Here is a 15,961-nt window from a genome sequence, read left to right as displayed (position 1 = left end):
ATAAGATTCCATACCTGTATATCTTGAGTGACAGGTGTCTTGTCCAATGATCGGTAAGTTTCCTTTCAAAAACGATACGTTTGTGTACGATGTGTTTTCGGATTTGTTAATTTGTTTTCAGATTTGTTAATGTGTTTTCAGATTTGTTAATTTGTTTTCAGATTTGTTAATTTGTTTTCAGATTTGTTAATGTGTTTTCGGATTTGTTAATTTGTTTTCAGATTTGTTAATTTGTTTTCAGATTTGTTAATTTGTTTTCAGATTTGTTAATGTGTTTTCGGATTTGTTAATTTGTTTTCAGATTTGTTAATTTGTTTTCAGATTTGTTAATGTGTTTTCGGATTTGTTAATGTGTTTTCGGATTTGTTAATTTGTTTTCAGATTTGTTAATTTGTTTTCAGATTTGTTAATGTGTTTTCGGATTTGTTAATTTGTTTTCAGATTTGTTAATTTGTTTTCAGATTTGTTAATGTGTTTTCAGATTTGTTAATTTGTTTTCAGATTTGTTAATGTGTTTTCGGATTTGTTTGTGTTTTCGGATTTGTTAATTTGTTTTCGGATTTGTTAATGTGTTTTCGGATTTGTTAATTTGTTTTCAGATTTGTTAATGTGTTTTCAGATTTGTTAATTTGTTTTCAGATTTGTTAATGTGTTTTCGGATTTGTTAATTTGTTTTCAGATTTGTTAATGTGTTTTCAGATTTGTTAATTTGTTTTCAGATTTGTTAATGTGTTTTCGGATTTGTTAATTTGTTTTCAGATTTGTTCATTTGTTTTTCACTTCTCGGCCACCGTAGCATCTACAGTAGATCACTGTATTTAAACAAAATCAGATGCTTTTAAGCCTGAAAAATGTAGGGAAAAAATACTGCTAGAAATAGCTGACTATAATATTGATTAATATTCAAACGCAGTGTGTTTACTGCCAAAACATGACATACACGATCAAATGAATCCGATATTAGACATGAAATATCTACTAAAGTTTAAAGTTAGACTCGCACGTACTGTAACTGGCACACACTTCTGCTGCAGGTTAAATCTCAGTAGCACCGAGAGCAATGTGTATAATTTATATATTAAATCCTCACTACATGCATAACTTAACAATGATTATGATTTTAAGTGTTGGATTATTTTATTTATTTTTCATTACTAGGCAATAAACAGCTTCGTAGTTTTGTCCAAGGGAAGGTGGAACACTGTCTTTCTTACTGTACTGCTTCTGCACAGCATCTCTGAAGCAAAAAGCAGAAAATACATTAGCAGGACAGTCCAAAAGATGTATTCCAGTTAGCCTCGAAGCAACACACATTTTTCAGAAAATGATCTAAGTGCACAGTAAAGTCTAAAAGGTTCTTAGCTGACAGATTGCACCTTACTATTAAATGCTGTAGAGTTACAATGAAGTGGTAATGAGGAGCTCTGGGGCTTTTTTTTTGAAGGTGACTATAGCAGTAGATTTATACATCCGTCCTAGAATGCAAAAGTCTTTCTTAATCACAAGTTCTCTTTTAAGGGAACAGCTTAAAACATTCCCGATCAATGGAAATGTACTGTATGCAAGGTGTGTCGACGGGTTTCCCCTGATCTAACACTCCGGATCTGTAGCCAAAAAGCCTCAGGAGTTCATCCATTCCTTTTACATACTGTACTACAGACACCATTCAACCAGAGACAAAGAGAGATTTGTTTATTCTGAACCATTTACCTTGGGGCTAGTAATCCACATACACAAGACAAAACCACTTATAAACTGAAATTTTGGTAATGATATTTATTTGTAGTCCATGTGCTTTATTTTGGTTCTTTGGTCCTGTCTCGACCCCCATCCTGTCGTCGGTTTTTTTACTCGTCAGTTGTGTTCTGCATTTAATTCATTCATTCATTCATTTTCTACCGCTTATCCGAACTATCTCGGGTCACGGGGAGCCTGTGCCTATCTCAGGCGTCATCGGGCATCAAGGCAGGATACACACTGGAAGGAGCGCCAACCCATCGCAGGGCACACACACACTCTCATTCACTCACACACACACTACGGACAATTTTCCAGAGATGCCAATCAACTTACCATGCATGTCTTTGGACCGGGGGAGGAAACCGGAGTACCCGGAGGAAACCCCCGAGGCACGTGGAGAACATGCAAACTTCACACACAAAAGGAGGAGGCGGGAATCGAACCCCCAACCCTGGAGGTGTGAGGCGAACGAGCTAACCACTAAGCCACCGTGCCCCTGTATTTAATTTAATTCAATTCAATTCAATTCAATTCAAGTTTATTTGTATAGCGCTTTTTACAATTGACATCGTCTCAAAGCGGCTTTACAGAACATAAACATAGAACAAAAGGTTAATATAAAGAATAATATAAAGATTAATAAATTGCAAAATTCAAGATTAATATTAGATAGATTTAGTTCACAATGTGTATGTATTTATCCCCAATGAGCAAGTCTGAGGTGACTCAGGCAGCAGTGGCAAGGAAAAACTCCTTTAGATGTTTTATTTAAAACTTGATTAGTTTGTCTATGCATGCCTTATTATTATTTTATACAAATGAACACCAAGCAAACAATTCAATTAGTGTTAATGGTTCAGCTTGATGGCCCAGTGGTATATGCTTCTGATGAAAACCTTAGCTTTAAAATTTACCTTCCAGTCAATGGTCCTACACCTTAACCACTAAGCTACCACATCCCTACTGTATATACAGTAAGACATCCTTATCTACTGAGCTTCTATGCTCACTTTACTGAAGAAAGACTCTCATTAGAGATTTTCATGTTCATCCTGGTGTTGACAATTCTGCACTATTTTGTTATTATGACTATCGCTTATCAAACACATGCTGATCTTACATTCTTACATCTTAAAATCTTACATTCTGTCTCTTTTTAAATTAAAGCTTGTGGTTACAGTAAGTGTATCAGAGGCAGAATAAAGTCTCAGGTTCCATGTTGATTTTATAAAGCCCCGGCAGCCCTCGGTGCACGAAAGAGTAAATAATATAGAGCATAAAAAGGATTGCACCGAGGCCTTGAATGTCTCTCTTAGTTCTGAACCCTGAACTCTTTGTTTGTCTCTGAGGCCCGGTGAAAGCAAGGCAATGCATTTATATTTCATGTCAAAACTGTATTATAGTATATAGTGAACGGTGTATTATAGGATATAGTGAATGGAAAGTGTTGAATTTGCTGAAGGTTGACCTTGCCTGTTGGCAAACTTTAGTGACCTCTCGTCCAATTCCAGTTCTTTATACAATGAAAAGTCCAAAATATTATTTCATGCACTGAATATACAGTAAGTAATAGATCTTATGTTCAGGTCAGGATTGCATAGTGGTGCAATAGGTAGCTTTGCTGCCTTAAAGTTTCAGTGTACCAAGATTGATCCTGATAACATGTACGGAGCTCTTCTTGTATCTATGTGGGTGTTCTCCAGGTTCTCCAGTTTCCTCCTAACTCCTCCAAGGTGAACTTTCTATACTAAATTGAATGTGTTATTCTAAGGTATTCTGAAATGGACTGGCTTCCTATCCTGGGTGTATTCATCCCACACTCCCAAGTGTTCCCAGGATAGACTGCAGATAAATCATGACCCAGACCAGGTAATGGAGTTACTAAAGTCATGAAATCTCAAAATGTGTGTGTATTTCCATATTCGTGTTTGAGAATGTAAGCAAGGGGTTCACGGTGGCTTAGTGGTAGCACGTTGGCCTCACACCTCCAGGGTTGGGGGTTCGATTCCCGCCTCCGCCTTGTGTGTGTGGAGTTTGCATGTTCTTCCCGTCCCCATATACATGGGTTATGAGCTTCTTTGAAATGTAATGACTTGAAAGTAATCCATACAACAATTTCATACATTTATCCAATTAGTGGTTAGCACTATTGCCCCTGACCAAGAGTACTCTGGTTTCCTCGCCCAGAGCATTCACTAAATTCCAGGGGTTTCGTTACCACGACGTAAAGTGGTCATGGTTTCTGGAGGTCTTGGAAAAATGCCCTCTTTAAAAAAAAAGATCATACCTACGATGGATAATGAAGGACAAAACAGTCATACAGGTAGATATTATATTTTATATCTATTATGCTTTATTATCTTACAGTTAAGCTGTTTTCGAAAACAAATAAACAACCAAAAACTACGGTTAGGGTTAGATTATCAAATAGGCCACGCCTACCCGATGACGCAATATCTGTTACGCTGTTCTAAAATCCCTGGAAATAAGTGCATCCCTCTTGCCCAGTCCAAAGACATGCGATGAGTTGTGAATTGTGATAGACTGGCATCCTGTCCAGGGAGTATCCTGCCCTGAGTCTCTTTGGACAGGCACCAGGTCCCGTGTGACCCATAATCGATGTAGAGAATGGATGAGATGATCTGAAATGGTGTTTTTATGTATATTATCAGGAGCTGAAATCAGTCAGGGGGAGGAAATTTTCAGTAAAAATAGATAAAAGTTAAAACTTGTGTGGAACTGAGGCACCTCGAATCTGTATGTATGCAGTTCTGCAGCCGAAAGCTCCTTGTTGATGAGAGAAATCAGAGGTGCGTGGCCAGGCTGCTTGGAGCTGACAGCACATCTATGGTAACTCAAATAACAACTGTTTACATCAGCAGTGAGCAGAAAAATACATTTCTGAATGCACAACACAATGATCCTTAAGGTGAATGAGACAAAACAGTCAGCCAAGGACAGGAACCTGAGGCTACAGATCTCTGTAACTGGATAGCTCAAGAGTGAAAAAAGAAATAAAGTACAGTATACAGTATGTAAGCGTTAATGACCCTGAGTCTACTGTAGCCTCAGCCTCCTGACCTTGTCTGACAAGAGGGGAACGGTTCAACATATTTATCCCTTGCTATATGATATACTGTATATAAAACAATAAGAAGTTCTTAAGTTCAACTCGGTATCAAGACATGTAGAAAAATTCACCTATTTCTGACCTTTGTGTTTCCGTTTTCGGAGAAATCTGCTAAGCTCTGACAAAAAGAACAAAGATATTCCAGCACAACTGTCACGATGTCACAGAAACCGTAAGGTCCAAGTGTCTTTCACAGAAAAAAAGTTAAAGCCAACTCAAGCATCATCTCAAATCTGTACGTAGCCTAGTGGTTAATGTTGGGATACCAATCGGAAGGTTGTGAGTTTGATCCCAGGTCCACCAAACTGCCACTGTTAGGCGCCTGAGCAAGGTCCTTAACCCTCGATTGCTCAGCTGTATAAAAAAAAATGAGATAATGTAAGTCGCTCTGGATAAATGTGTCTGCCAAATGCTGTAAATGTAAATGTAAGATATCCAATATAGACCATTTCTACACAATAATACCACATCACACTCGAATTGTCGAATCGTAACCTAAAAGATAGGTTAAAATGATTGCGCTCATTCAACGTTATCTTCTCAGTAGTAACTCCTCATACACAGGGACTTGTACAGCTGACACGCCATGGAATTTAGTACAATTACATAATACAAAGAATAATATAAGAATAATATCTAATCGATGATGTGATGGAAAGATTTCTTTCATATTAATACAAAGAGTTTTAAGTGTCAGTGTTTACAGGAACAGTCATGGTGCTTAGTAAAGATATCCAGCAAAGAAAATCTTCAGGATAGAAGGGTTCAACGTTCTGGTTTCTTGGTAAAATGGCAAAAAACTGTTATAAACTGAGAGACAATGAGATGTTTAGGTGAGAGGTTTATTGTTGCTAATAGCTAATATTTCAAAACATTAAATATATGAAGTGTTAAAAAGCTTGGTGTCAATCAGTTGTTGGGAAATCACCCTAGTAAAAGTGGATGTTGGTATGCAGAATTAATACACTTACTGTAGGGGTATCACACCACCCTGGGATTGTAATATTATGTTTATTTTCTTGTTGAAGAACCCTAATACACAAAGCAGAAAGGGACAGAGAAGTGTACCTACTTCCTAGCATGAACTCTGGGCTGGTGTGATATTTTACATTTTAGAACAATTGCCTATTGTTTTTTTTTTGTTGTTGTTTTTTTCTATAAATGGTATACGGTCGAACTGAAACTGCAGTCTTCTCTTCAATCACTCCTCAATTCATCTCTTTCCTACAGTAATTTCTACTTTAGCCCCCACCCTGCAGTTTTTATGCACTTTTCTTATCCGGCATTCACTAAATTCCAGGGGATTCGTTATCACGACGTAAAGTGGGCGTGTTTCTGGAGGTCTTGGAAAAACGCCCTCTTTAAAAAAAAAAGATCATACCAACGATGGATAATGAAGGACAAAACAGTCATACAGGTAGATTTTATATTTTATATCTATTATGCTTTATTATCTTACAGTTAAGCTGTTTTTGAAAACAAATAAACAACCAAAGACTACGGTTACGGTTAGGGTTAGGGTTAGATTATCAAATAGGCCACGCCTACCCGATGACGCAATATCTGTTACGCTGTTCTAAAATCCCTGGAAATAAGTACATCCCCTTCTTTTCCAAGCTGAGGACCATCTAATAAGTCACAATATCTGACGGACATGTAAAACAACCAATCACAGTTCATTTTGTACAGCATCATGTTTAAGGGTGTTAGAATGTAAAGTCAATGTCAGGCATTTGGCAGACGCCCTTAATCCAGAGCAATTTACCATTTTATTTTGTACAACTGAGTGTTAAGGGCCTTGCTCAGGGGCCCAGAAGTGGCAGCGTACTGGACTAGTGATTTGAACTCACAACCTTCCAATTGTTAATCCAATGCCTTAACTATTAAGCTACAGCACCACATCCGTCCAGCATGCAACAGTAGATCTTTCATTTCAGAAAGTCTGAGTCTATTCCGTGAACTTCACATCATTTGGAAAACCCAGTGTTTAGAAGATCCTCAAATACGTTCATCGTCACTGGAGTAAACACGTCGGCTTCCGTCTTCCATGATAGAAGTAGAGCATCATGAAGTGGAATTCTTTTTTTTTTTTGAAAAGTATGCAGAGATTGACAATGCATTTCATTTTGTTTTATCTCTGCAGTCCACAAGACACTAATTTCTTCCAATAATTGAATGTATCTCCTACAGAAAACAGGTCTGAAAGGCTGAGCATGTCTCTACTGACTAAATGTCTCTTTATTCATTTGCAATTCATATTCAGGTTTGTTTAAAATGTGAACACAACCTTCTTGCTCTTCTGTAGGAAGTGAGCTTCTTTCTTCTTCACGGCACTTTACTGTAGCTTGAGAAAGAGGACTGAGTAAATAAATCAAGACCAGAATATATACGTGTTATATAACGTGAGCATTGATTTCTGCGGATTAATCTCACACATCTCGTTACTTACATATGCATTTCTACTGACGCTGCAGATTTCGGTACAAACTCTATCGCAGCTTGAGACGTTCATAAACAAGAAGTTAAATTATATACACAAAAATTATAATCATTTCACTGATTTGTTCATGCCTTAAAATCAAATTTATTTCTCATTTAACGCAAGAAATATTACTAAAAAAAAAAAAACACAAGAGAATAAGAGGTGTATTATGTGTAAGAAATTAAACACCACACAGTTATTGGAAAATAATTCACACCAGGGATTATCTTCCTATAACGGCATGTCCTATAACGAGTATTTTCTTTTTCCTTACACGACAGAATGTAAAAACGATTACAATATCTAGTTTATTAAAGAACGACATGCCACACTTATAACCCGTTGATTCCTGGTTAATACTTATGAGTCGAATTAGTTCTTGTTATCACTTTCACCATAGCAAGTATAAACAGCTTGGATTATATAACGCAACGGATTACATATATTTTTTCTTTCTCTCGGTAACAGCCTACTTTGTCAAGGGTTGTCAATCATGTGAAACGAGCTGGTCAGTCGATGTGTGAAGTCTAAAGCATGTGATTATGGTTACCTAGCAACCGCGGTACGCTGATGATACTGTAGCGATGGCATTAGATGTAGTTCCCACTTTCCAGCTGGCAAAAAGAGAAATTTTGCCATCATTGCGAACGCTCTGAAACGACCTAAATATATCCACGGTTAAATCTTTTACACTGTGTAACACACGTGTAATTTACATGACAGAAATAATTGTTGGTGACAGCAAAATGGTGTCATTAATGATACAGAGTACAGCTTTAAGAGGCTGGACTGAACCGGCACTGGATTTCTTTTAATCGTCTCATATAAACCTGTACGGGAGAAAATGTTATCCGTTTCTGGGTTCAGTAGAAATTAGGTTTGGGCGATAAAATGTTCAGTGTTATCAATAGATTAAAAGCACAGTTTGAATTATTCATTCATTTATTCATTCATCTTCTACTGCCTATCCGAACTACCTCGGGTCACGGGGAGCCTGTGCCTATCTCAGGCGTCATCGGGCATCAAGGCGCCAACCCATCGCAGGGCACACACACACACACACACACACACACATTCACTCACGCAATCACACACTAGGGACAATTTTCCAGAGATGCCAATCAACCTACCATGCATGTCTTTGGACCAGGGGAGGAAACAGGAGTACCCGGAGGAAACCCCTGAGGCACGGGGAGAACATGCAAACTCCACACACACAAGGTGGAGGCGGGAATCGAACCCCCGACCCTAGAGATGTGAGGCGAACGTGCTAACCACTAAGCCACCGTGCCCCCCAGTTTGAATTATACCTTCGGGTAATAGGGAAAAAAGTGAGAATCAGGATGAATATGGCTCAGTCCCCTGCTTGACACATAATACACTGGACATCGTCATTAAATCAGATGACCTTTTACACCGACTGACTTTCTCAAACGATTTTTCTTACAGGTGAAAATAAATCCAACTGTTTGATCTTTAAATAATATGGAACATGGAGCGTCTTAGCCGTGCTAGCTCGTTTATACCAGACTCACTCTGAAAATAGATGAACTCACAGCAGAGCGCAGTCTTATACCCTGCTGCGACTGTTGCACTGATCAATCAATCACAGTTCTATTATAACCTTCTGATCTGATAGCATGGAAAGATCTGCACCTTCAATTTACGGCTCCCACGTGTAAAAAAAAAAAGATCTCGCTTATTTTTCCAAACGCTCGAACGCTTCAGGATGTCTCTGCAGACCGACGTGTCTACAGGTATATATTGTTGCACACTGTTAACAATATTTCTACGAACTTTATTTCAAATACACTGCAGATACGAGCAACCGCTATCTATCTATTTTGACGGAGTCACGGAAAAGGTGCTTTGGCTAAAAACGTCCCAGTTGAAGAGATGAGACCCGGGGATTTAAGGAGGTGGTTCACACAGACATCTTGATGGACAACTCCAAGCTTTGGGATTATCGCTAATCCGGCGGCACTTTAAAGCAAACGTAACCTGTCTATTCTCAGCTGTTGATGGACAGCACAAGAATTAGTAATCTTATTACCTCAAAGATTCACTGACGGACAGTTCAACATTAACAAAAAAAAAAAAGTTCAAGCTTAGTCAACAACATGGGGCTGGAAGACCATCAAAATTCCATCTGTTATTCTTCTTCTTATTAAATTCCTCATGCGAGATTTCATTGAGATCCCGAAGAAGAAAATAAAAGAGAACCTAAACTAATGGAATCGCTATCAGGTGTCGTTACAAGATGACAACATACTGTAGTGTTAGGAGAATAAATGTGCTACCATCTAAACCATCCGGGCTGGAGAAGAGCGTGTGGTGTGTGAAGAGGATACTGAGATATATTTCAGTTATCGAGATGTACTTTAGACACGGACCCTACAGGGTAGAAATATTGTGATTCTTGGGATATTAGAGGTGACTTGATATCTGAAGACAAAGCTACAGGAGTCAGGTGTAGGTTCTTTTGTGTTACTTACAGTATATAAGGCTGAATTCTTATATTCTTGTAGTCCTTGGTTTAATTACAAGCACAAGGATGGGCGGCATGCTGGATGTGGTGCCAACTCACAGTGGGACAGAATCACACACACACACACACACACACACACACACACACACACACACACACACACACACAAACACACACTCACTCACACACCTATTCACTGCAATGCAATGCATGCCTTTAGACAGGAAACTAATGAGCCTGGAGGAAAACCCTGAAATCCACAGGTAGAACACGCAAACTCAACACACACACACACACACACACACACACACACAGAGGACAGAGGCGGGAATTGAAACCTAAACCCTGGAGATATGATTCAGATGTTTAAACCATGGCTACATTTTCTTTAGGAAAAAGTGCACAGGATTAACAAGCATCAGTATTATCTGTAAATGAAATGATTGAATTATAACAGCTTACTTCGCCTCACACCTCCAGGGTTGGGGTTCGATTCCCGCCTCCACCTTGTGTGTGTGGAGTTTGCATGTTCTCCCCGTGCCTCGGGGGTTTCCTCCAGGTACTCCGGTTTCCTCCACCGGTCCAAAGACATGCATGGTAGGTTGATTGGCATCTCTGGAAAATTGTCCGTAGTGTGTGATTGCGTGAGTGAATGAGAGTGTGTGTGTGCCCTGTGATGGGTTGGCACTCCGTCCAGGGTGTATCCTGCCTTGATGCCCGATGATGCCTGAGATAGACACAGGCGCCCCGTGACCCGAGGTAGTTCGGATAAGCGGTAGAAAATTAATGAATGAATGAATGAATGAATGAATGAATGAATAACAGCTTACATCCCAGACACACACTCGTTGACATCTGTTGAAGCAGGATACTAAAATATATATATATATATATATAATTCTATAATAGAGGAGGTGCTGGATCAAGTGCTATGTTATAAACCGACAAGTGATTATTTGTTTTAAGCCCTAGGGGTAAACAAAAGCACATTTGTAGTGATTAATGTGATCATTATAAGAAGGAATATTCATGCACCAATACTGTATATTAGCAAAATACAAGATTCTTATTTAACGTTTGTCATCATCTTCATTTCTCATATACGTCTGTTTAACCTTGACATTATTTTATTTTCTGGTGGTTTAATAAGGGTTATTGTCAACATTTAAGAACAAGTGATTGTCTTTTATAATGGAGGTCTATTGATTTGATTTTTTTTTTTTTTTTACCAGATCTCTTCACCTGTGGTGTCTCGGACGTGTCTTCAGGCTACGTAACCAGACACGTACCCGAATATGAGGAATCTTCCTTATGTAAACATTGATATAACTTTTAGATGCATGTGTTGTGCTTAAAGTACTTAAAGCTTAAAGAGTAAACACTCTACATGTACATGTTATATGCTGCATGTTTAGTGCAACTTTAGATTACAACAGCTTGTGTGTGTGTGTGTGTGTGTGTGTGTGTGTTCACAACAACCTGTTCACAATTTAGAATTGTTTGAACGCTAACAAACAGCATCGGTGATCGTTATCTCATATCTTATTTGAATTAGTTATGTTCTGTTTGCCTCAAAGACTTCAAATCTTCAGTCAGTGAAATGTGTCTATCCACACAATTACCCTAATAAGGTAATGTAATGAATATGAAGAGGACAGGACGGCTAAGGACGAGGACACACAACAACACAATGGGTGAATGATGAGTGGCCTTGATTTTCACAACACTCAGCTCAGAGAGTGTTTAACAGTTTATTAGAGGAACAGAGTTCCTTTAATAAGTATAGGGAGAAAAGATGAGATAAATCACAACACACACACACACACACGTGCCTATACTCTCTAATTCTCTCTCATACACACACACACACACCAAAACAGGGCCTAATTAAGTGAAGTTCTCTCTCACTCACTCATTTTCTACCGCTTATCCGAACTACCTCGGGTCACGGGGAGCCTGTGCCTATCTCAGGTGTCATCGGGCATCAAGGCAGGATACACCCTGGATGGAGTGCCAACCCATCGCAAGGCACACACACACACACACACACACACACACACAATTTTTCCAGAGATGCCAATCAACCTACCATGCACGTCTTTGTACCGGGGGAGGAAACCGGAGTACCCGGAGGAAACCCCGAGGCACAGGGAGAACATGCAAACTCCACACACACAAGGCAAAGGCGGGAATCGAACCCCCAACCCTGGAGGTGTGAGGCGAACGTGCTAACCACTAAGCCACCGTGCCCCCCTTAAGTGAAGTTCTAAAAAGCATAATTTTAAGGTAGGAACTGAGTGGTGGAACAGCACACACACACACACACACATACTGTACACACACCTACAGAAAAGCATCACAGTTGTACAGAGAAAACATCTGTCTCTGTTTTTTAACAGGTGTTTAGAAAGAGAAAGGAAAAGCCAAGCCCATGTAGGACCACACAAAATTCACACAATTCATATTCCACACTTGACAGATACTTTTATTCACAGTGGATTAAAAGTGAGGCGAAATCCAATATTCTAGTTTACTAATTCAGTATCTCAGCGGAGAGATTAAAGGTCTCGTGGAAAATGACTCACTGGTAATCTGGTCAGTACAGTAGATCAGAACCTTAAGCACTCAGTCACCACTGCTTATAAACACTGAGACTTATTAATGCTCACTGGGAAAAAGATGAGTGTGTGTCGAGTGACTAGTGTTGTGACCTGCAGAGGTGCAATACTAAGTGGGTTAGCAGATTAGCAAGCTAACTGGTCAGTAGTGTAACTGCAGGGTCACAAACTGAATCCATCTGCTTGTGTAGAAGGTTTGGAGTTCTGTTCTGTTTCGACAAATATGTTCAGCTATTTTGTTAAAAATGTAAAATACTAGTTTATTCAAACATTAATGTGTGGTTCGGCTTAAACATGACCCCTAAGTTGACCATATTTTATGGTGCTGATAATGTATTAGGCATTTTGTCCCATTTTAAAGTAGAAGGTAGATCATGTACTGTATGTGCTGTGGAGATGCAGTCAACCTGAACAAAGAAAATGGGAAACTCACAGTGGAGAAGTTGTGAGCACCGCACGGTTCTCCTCGATACTTGCAGGCGAGCAGCATGTCGTCCAACTGGTGCCCGAGGCGGTCGAGGAACTCCAGGCTGGTCCCTGGGAAGCGGCGCGGTGGGAGAAAGAGCCGAAAGTCAGAGAGCTTGCGAAACCAAGCAAGGCGCTCATCACGTAGCAGCTCTAGAACTAGCGAGCGCGCAGTCCCATTAGCATGCAGCAGGCCAAGCCAGTGCCCGGCAAAATAAAGGTCACTCTTGGTGAGGTGCGGGAGTCGCACCGGGTTGTTGTTGCAGATAGTGATGGTGGGAAAGTCAAGCTGACGTGCCCACTGCGTGTGTACTCTGGTGGCAGTGGGCAAAGCCAACCAGTGCAGCACACGGTTTGAGGACCATGACAGAAGCAGACCCAGTGCGGTGCATAGTGCCAGCGTCCACAGTGCCCTGCGAATTGGTGAAGAGGATGGGGAACAGGCATGGCGCAGGCCATGCAAGCGGGTACGAAGAGCCAAGGGCAAGCGACGGCGACTGGGCACTTGACTGGGCACTGAGGATGAGGACCGCCGAGGGCGCGGGAATTCCCGAGCCATGAATGTCCACAGGGTTGCTAGAGCGGCAAAGGGCACGGCTTCATTTCCTAGCCAGGGTACCGTGCCAGGAGCAATCATGAGGCAGCAGGCAGAAAGAGAATGCCCAAGGGATAACAAACCCACACGACTAATGCCCAAAATGGACCCTACTCTTGAATTTGTCAGTGTTTCAATTTGACATTACGTGGGGCTTTCCTATAACATGAAACAATATAGGTCAAACACATCGACGAGAAGAGAACAGCTGACTTATTCAGGTGGTTCAAGATTTTTGTCTGCTTCTTATAAACCTCCTGGCATGACCTCTAAGATACCCCACCTCCCTCTCTCTCTCTCTCTCTCTCTCTCTCTCTCTCTCTCTCTCTCTCTCTCTCTCCCTCTCTCTCTCTCTTTCGCTCTCTCTCTCTTTCAGGAGAACCCCAAGAACTCAGACCACAAATCTCCAGCTACAAAAATTCCCTGTTCTGATCCAGGATCCATGCAGAACCTGGTGGTGAGAATAATCCATTGTTATCCTCTTGATGTTTATTGTTAATCTCTATTTCTGGGGCATCTAATGTTTTTTTCTTCAGCTAAAAGCATTCCACTAACACAGACATGACAAAGTGCATTCATGGCAGATCAACTAGTGCTAAAACTCACACTGGCTTTTAGAGAAAAGAAAAGATCCAGTATCCTTTTCTCCGACACAGAGGACTCGGCTGCAACGCCGGTGTGCTCCCTGGCAACACCTCTAACCTATCCCTCTTTCTTTACCTCTTTCTCTCTTTCCTTGTATCTTTCATTCAGTCCATCTGTTTAGCCTGTCCTGAGGAACTCTGTCTCTTTTAAACTGGTGATGGACAGCCTGTAGCCTCTGATCAGGCTCTGACACTAACACAAATACATGCGCATACAGACAGACGGATACAAATATGGAAAGTTTGAACGAAGACGTGGGGAAAAAAGAGACGGAGATGAGAAAAAAAAGAGCGCAGGGCAGCTTATTGCCAGCTCACTAAGCAGAAGAAGTGTGAGAGGCAGAGTCAGTAGTCCAGCCTGTTTTGTCCATCTGTCTTGTCTGTGATTGTGTTCGATCTCTCCATCTTCATCCGTTTCCTCTGTCAATTTTCTGCAGCTACGTGTCCCGCGCAGCTCGACCCACGGTGCCACTTCTGCCGATCTCTGATCCTCATTTACAGTCTCTCTGTCCGGCTTCCTCCTGCCTCCTCGTGTGTTTGTTTTCTCACTTCGGTCTGTGCCATCTGTCTCTCTTTCCCTCTCTCCTTCAGCACTCTTTCTCCACCCTCTCTCTTTCTCTCCTCGGCTGCCCTCTCCGGTGAACGAGTGAGGACAGCTGCCTGGTGTGAGAGGGGAGGCTGCACTTCACGCTAGCTCACACACGCATACACACACACACACACACACACATATATATATATAGCGCCTGCAGAGAGCTGTCCGGTGCTGATGTGAAATCCTTTCTGACACACTCTCTGTTTTCTTTGCTCTCTTTTTATTTACTTCCTCACCATCAGCAGCAATATTGTTCCAGCAAGTCCTGATCCTGTTCAACTGGATTTTTTTACGCTTCCATATTTCAATACATCACAAAGGAAAAGCAAATTCATCAACTTGCCTTTAAGCCCCTCCTCCGTGCCATGTCAATTTAAAAGAAGTCCTCACTTGCTTTCAAGCTTGCGTCGTTCTTTGCTGCTTCAAAGCGATGCAAGTGTGTGTTAGTAGCTTTTTCTTTCCTGGTGTGTGTGTGTGTGTTCAGATCTTCGCTCTGGTGCTTCAATGATCAGCTTCGGCTGCTGCACTGTGTTGCTTGCTCGCTCTTTGGCAATATGTTTCCACTGTTCTTCTCCTCCTCCTGCTCTTGTCCGTGTTCACACAGCAAGCGATTCTGTCTGTGCCAACTCTCTCTCCCTCTCTCCTGTTCTCACTCACTCACTCACTCACTCACTCACTCACTCACTCACTCACTCACTCACTCACATAATCATTCACGTGGTCTGCTCCATTCTCTCTCCTTCACTCAATTCCTCTGCACAGTGTCTTTTTAGTGTGCATGTATATATATATATATATATATATATATATATATATATATATATATATATATATATATTTTGTGTGTGTGTGTGTGTGTGTGTGTGTGTGTGTGTGTGTGTAATTTTTATTTTTTTTGATCCACTTTCACACACATGCATGTGGCTAAAATATCTCTTGATGATGGTGAAGAGGTTGCATTAAAGTCATAGAAAAGAAAGCAGCCTTTAAATTTTTAGACTTGAAACAGAAATCGGAAGCTTGTGATCTTTAGTGATCTGGATTCACGGACAATTTTGCAGCGTGTAAAATTAAAACATAATAACAACAAATAGACGCTGCTCTCGGTTGTGTGCCATGCTGATGCTCTGTACCGCATTAAATGACTGTTTTCATATTGATCTGGAACACAGTTTTATCCAAACCAATCTCAGTCTACAGCTGT

At 40.6% G+C, this 15,961-nt stretch overlaps 1 protein-coding gene across 2 annotated transcripts in view; it reads right to left on the bottom strand.

The window, feature by feature from the left end:
• The window catches only part of asic2 (acid-sensing (proton-gated) ion channel 2), a 573,112-nt gene that overhangs the window by 133,699 nt on the left and 423,452 nt on the right, over positions 1-15,961 (bottom strand). Inside the window, exon 1 of one of the 2 annotated variants that reach the window (XM_060892002.1) lies at positions 12,892-13,560. The exons of the other annotated variant lie outside the window; for it this stretch is intronic. Coding sequence (XP_060747985.1) covers positions 12,892-13,560 — 669 coding nt within the window. Of the gene's footprint in view, positions 1-12,891; positions 13,561-15,961 lie in introns of those variants that run through there. 2 annotated transcript variants of the gene reach the window in all.

This window comes from Tachysurus vachellii, chromosome 18 (assembly GCF_030014155.1).
Source record: "Tachysurus vachellii isolate PV-2020 chromosome 18, HZAU_Pvac_v1, whole genome shotgun sequence".
Lineage (NCBI taxonomy): Eukaryota > Metazoa > Chordata > Actinopteri > Siluriformes > Bagridae > Tachysurus > Tachysurus vachellii.
Note: the sequence above shows the minus strand (reverse complement) of the source record. Positions and strands in the feature narration are given on the sequence as shown.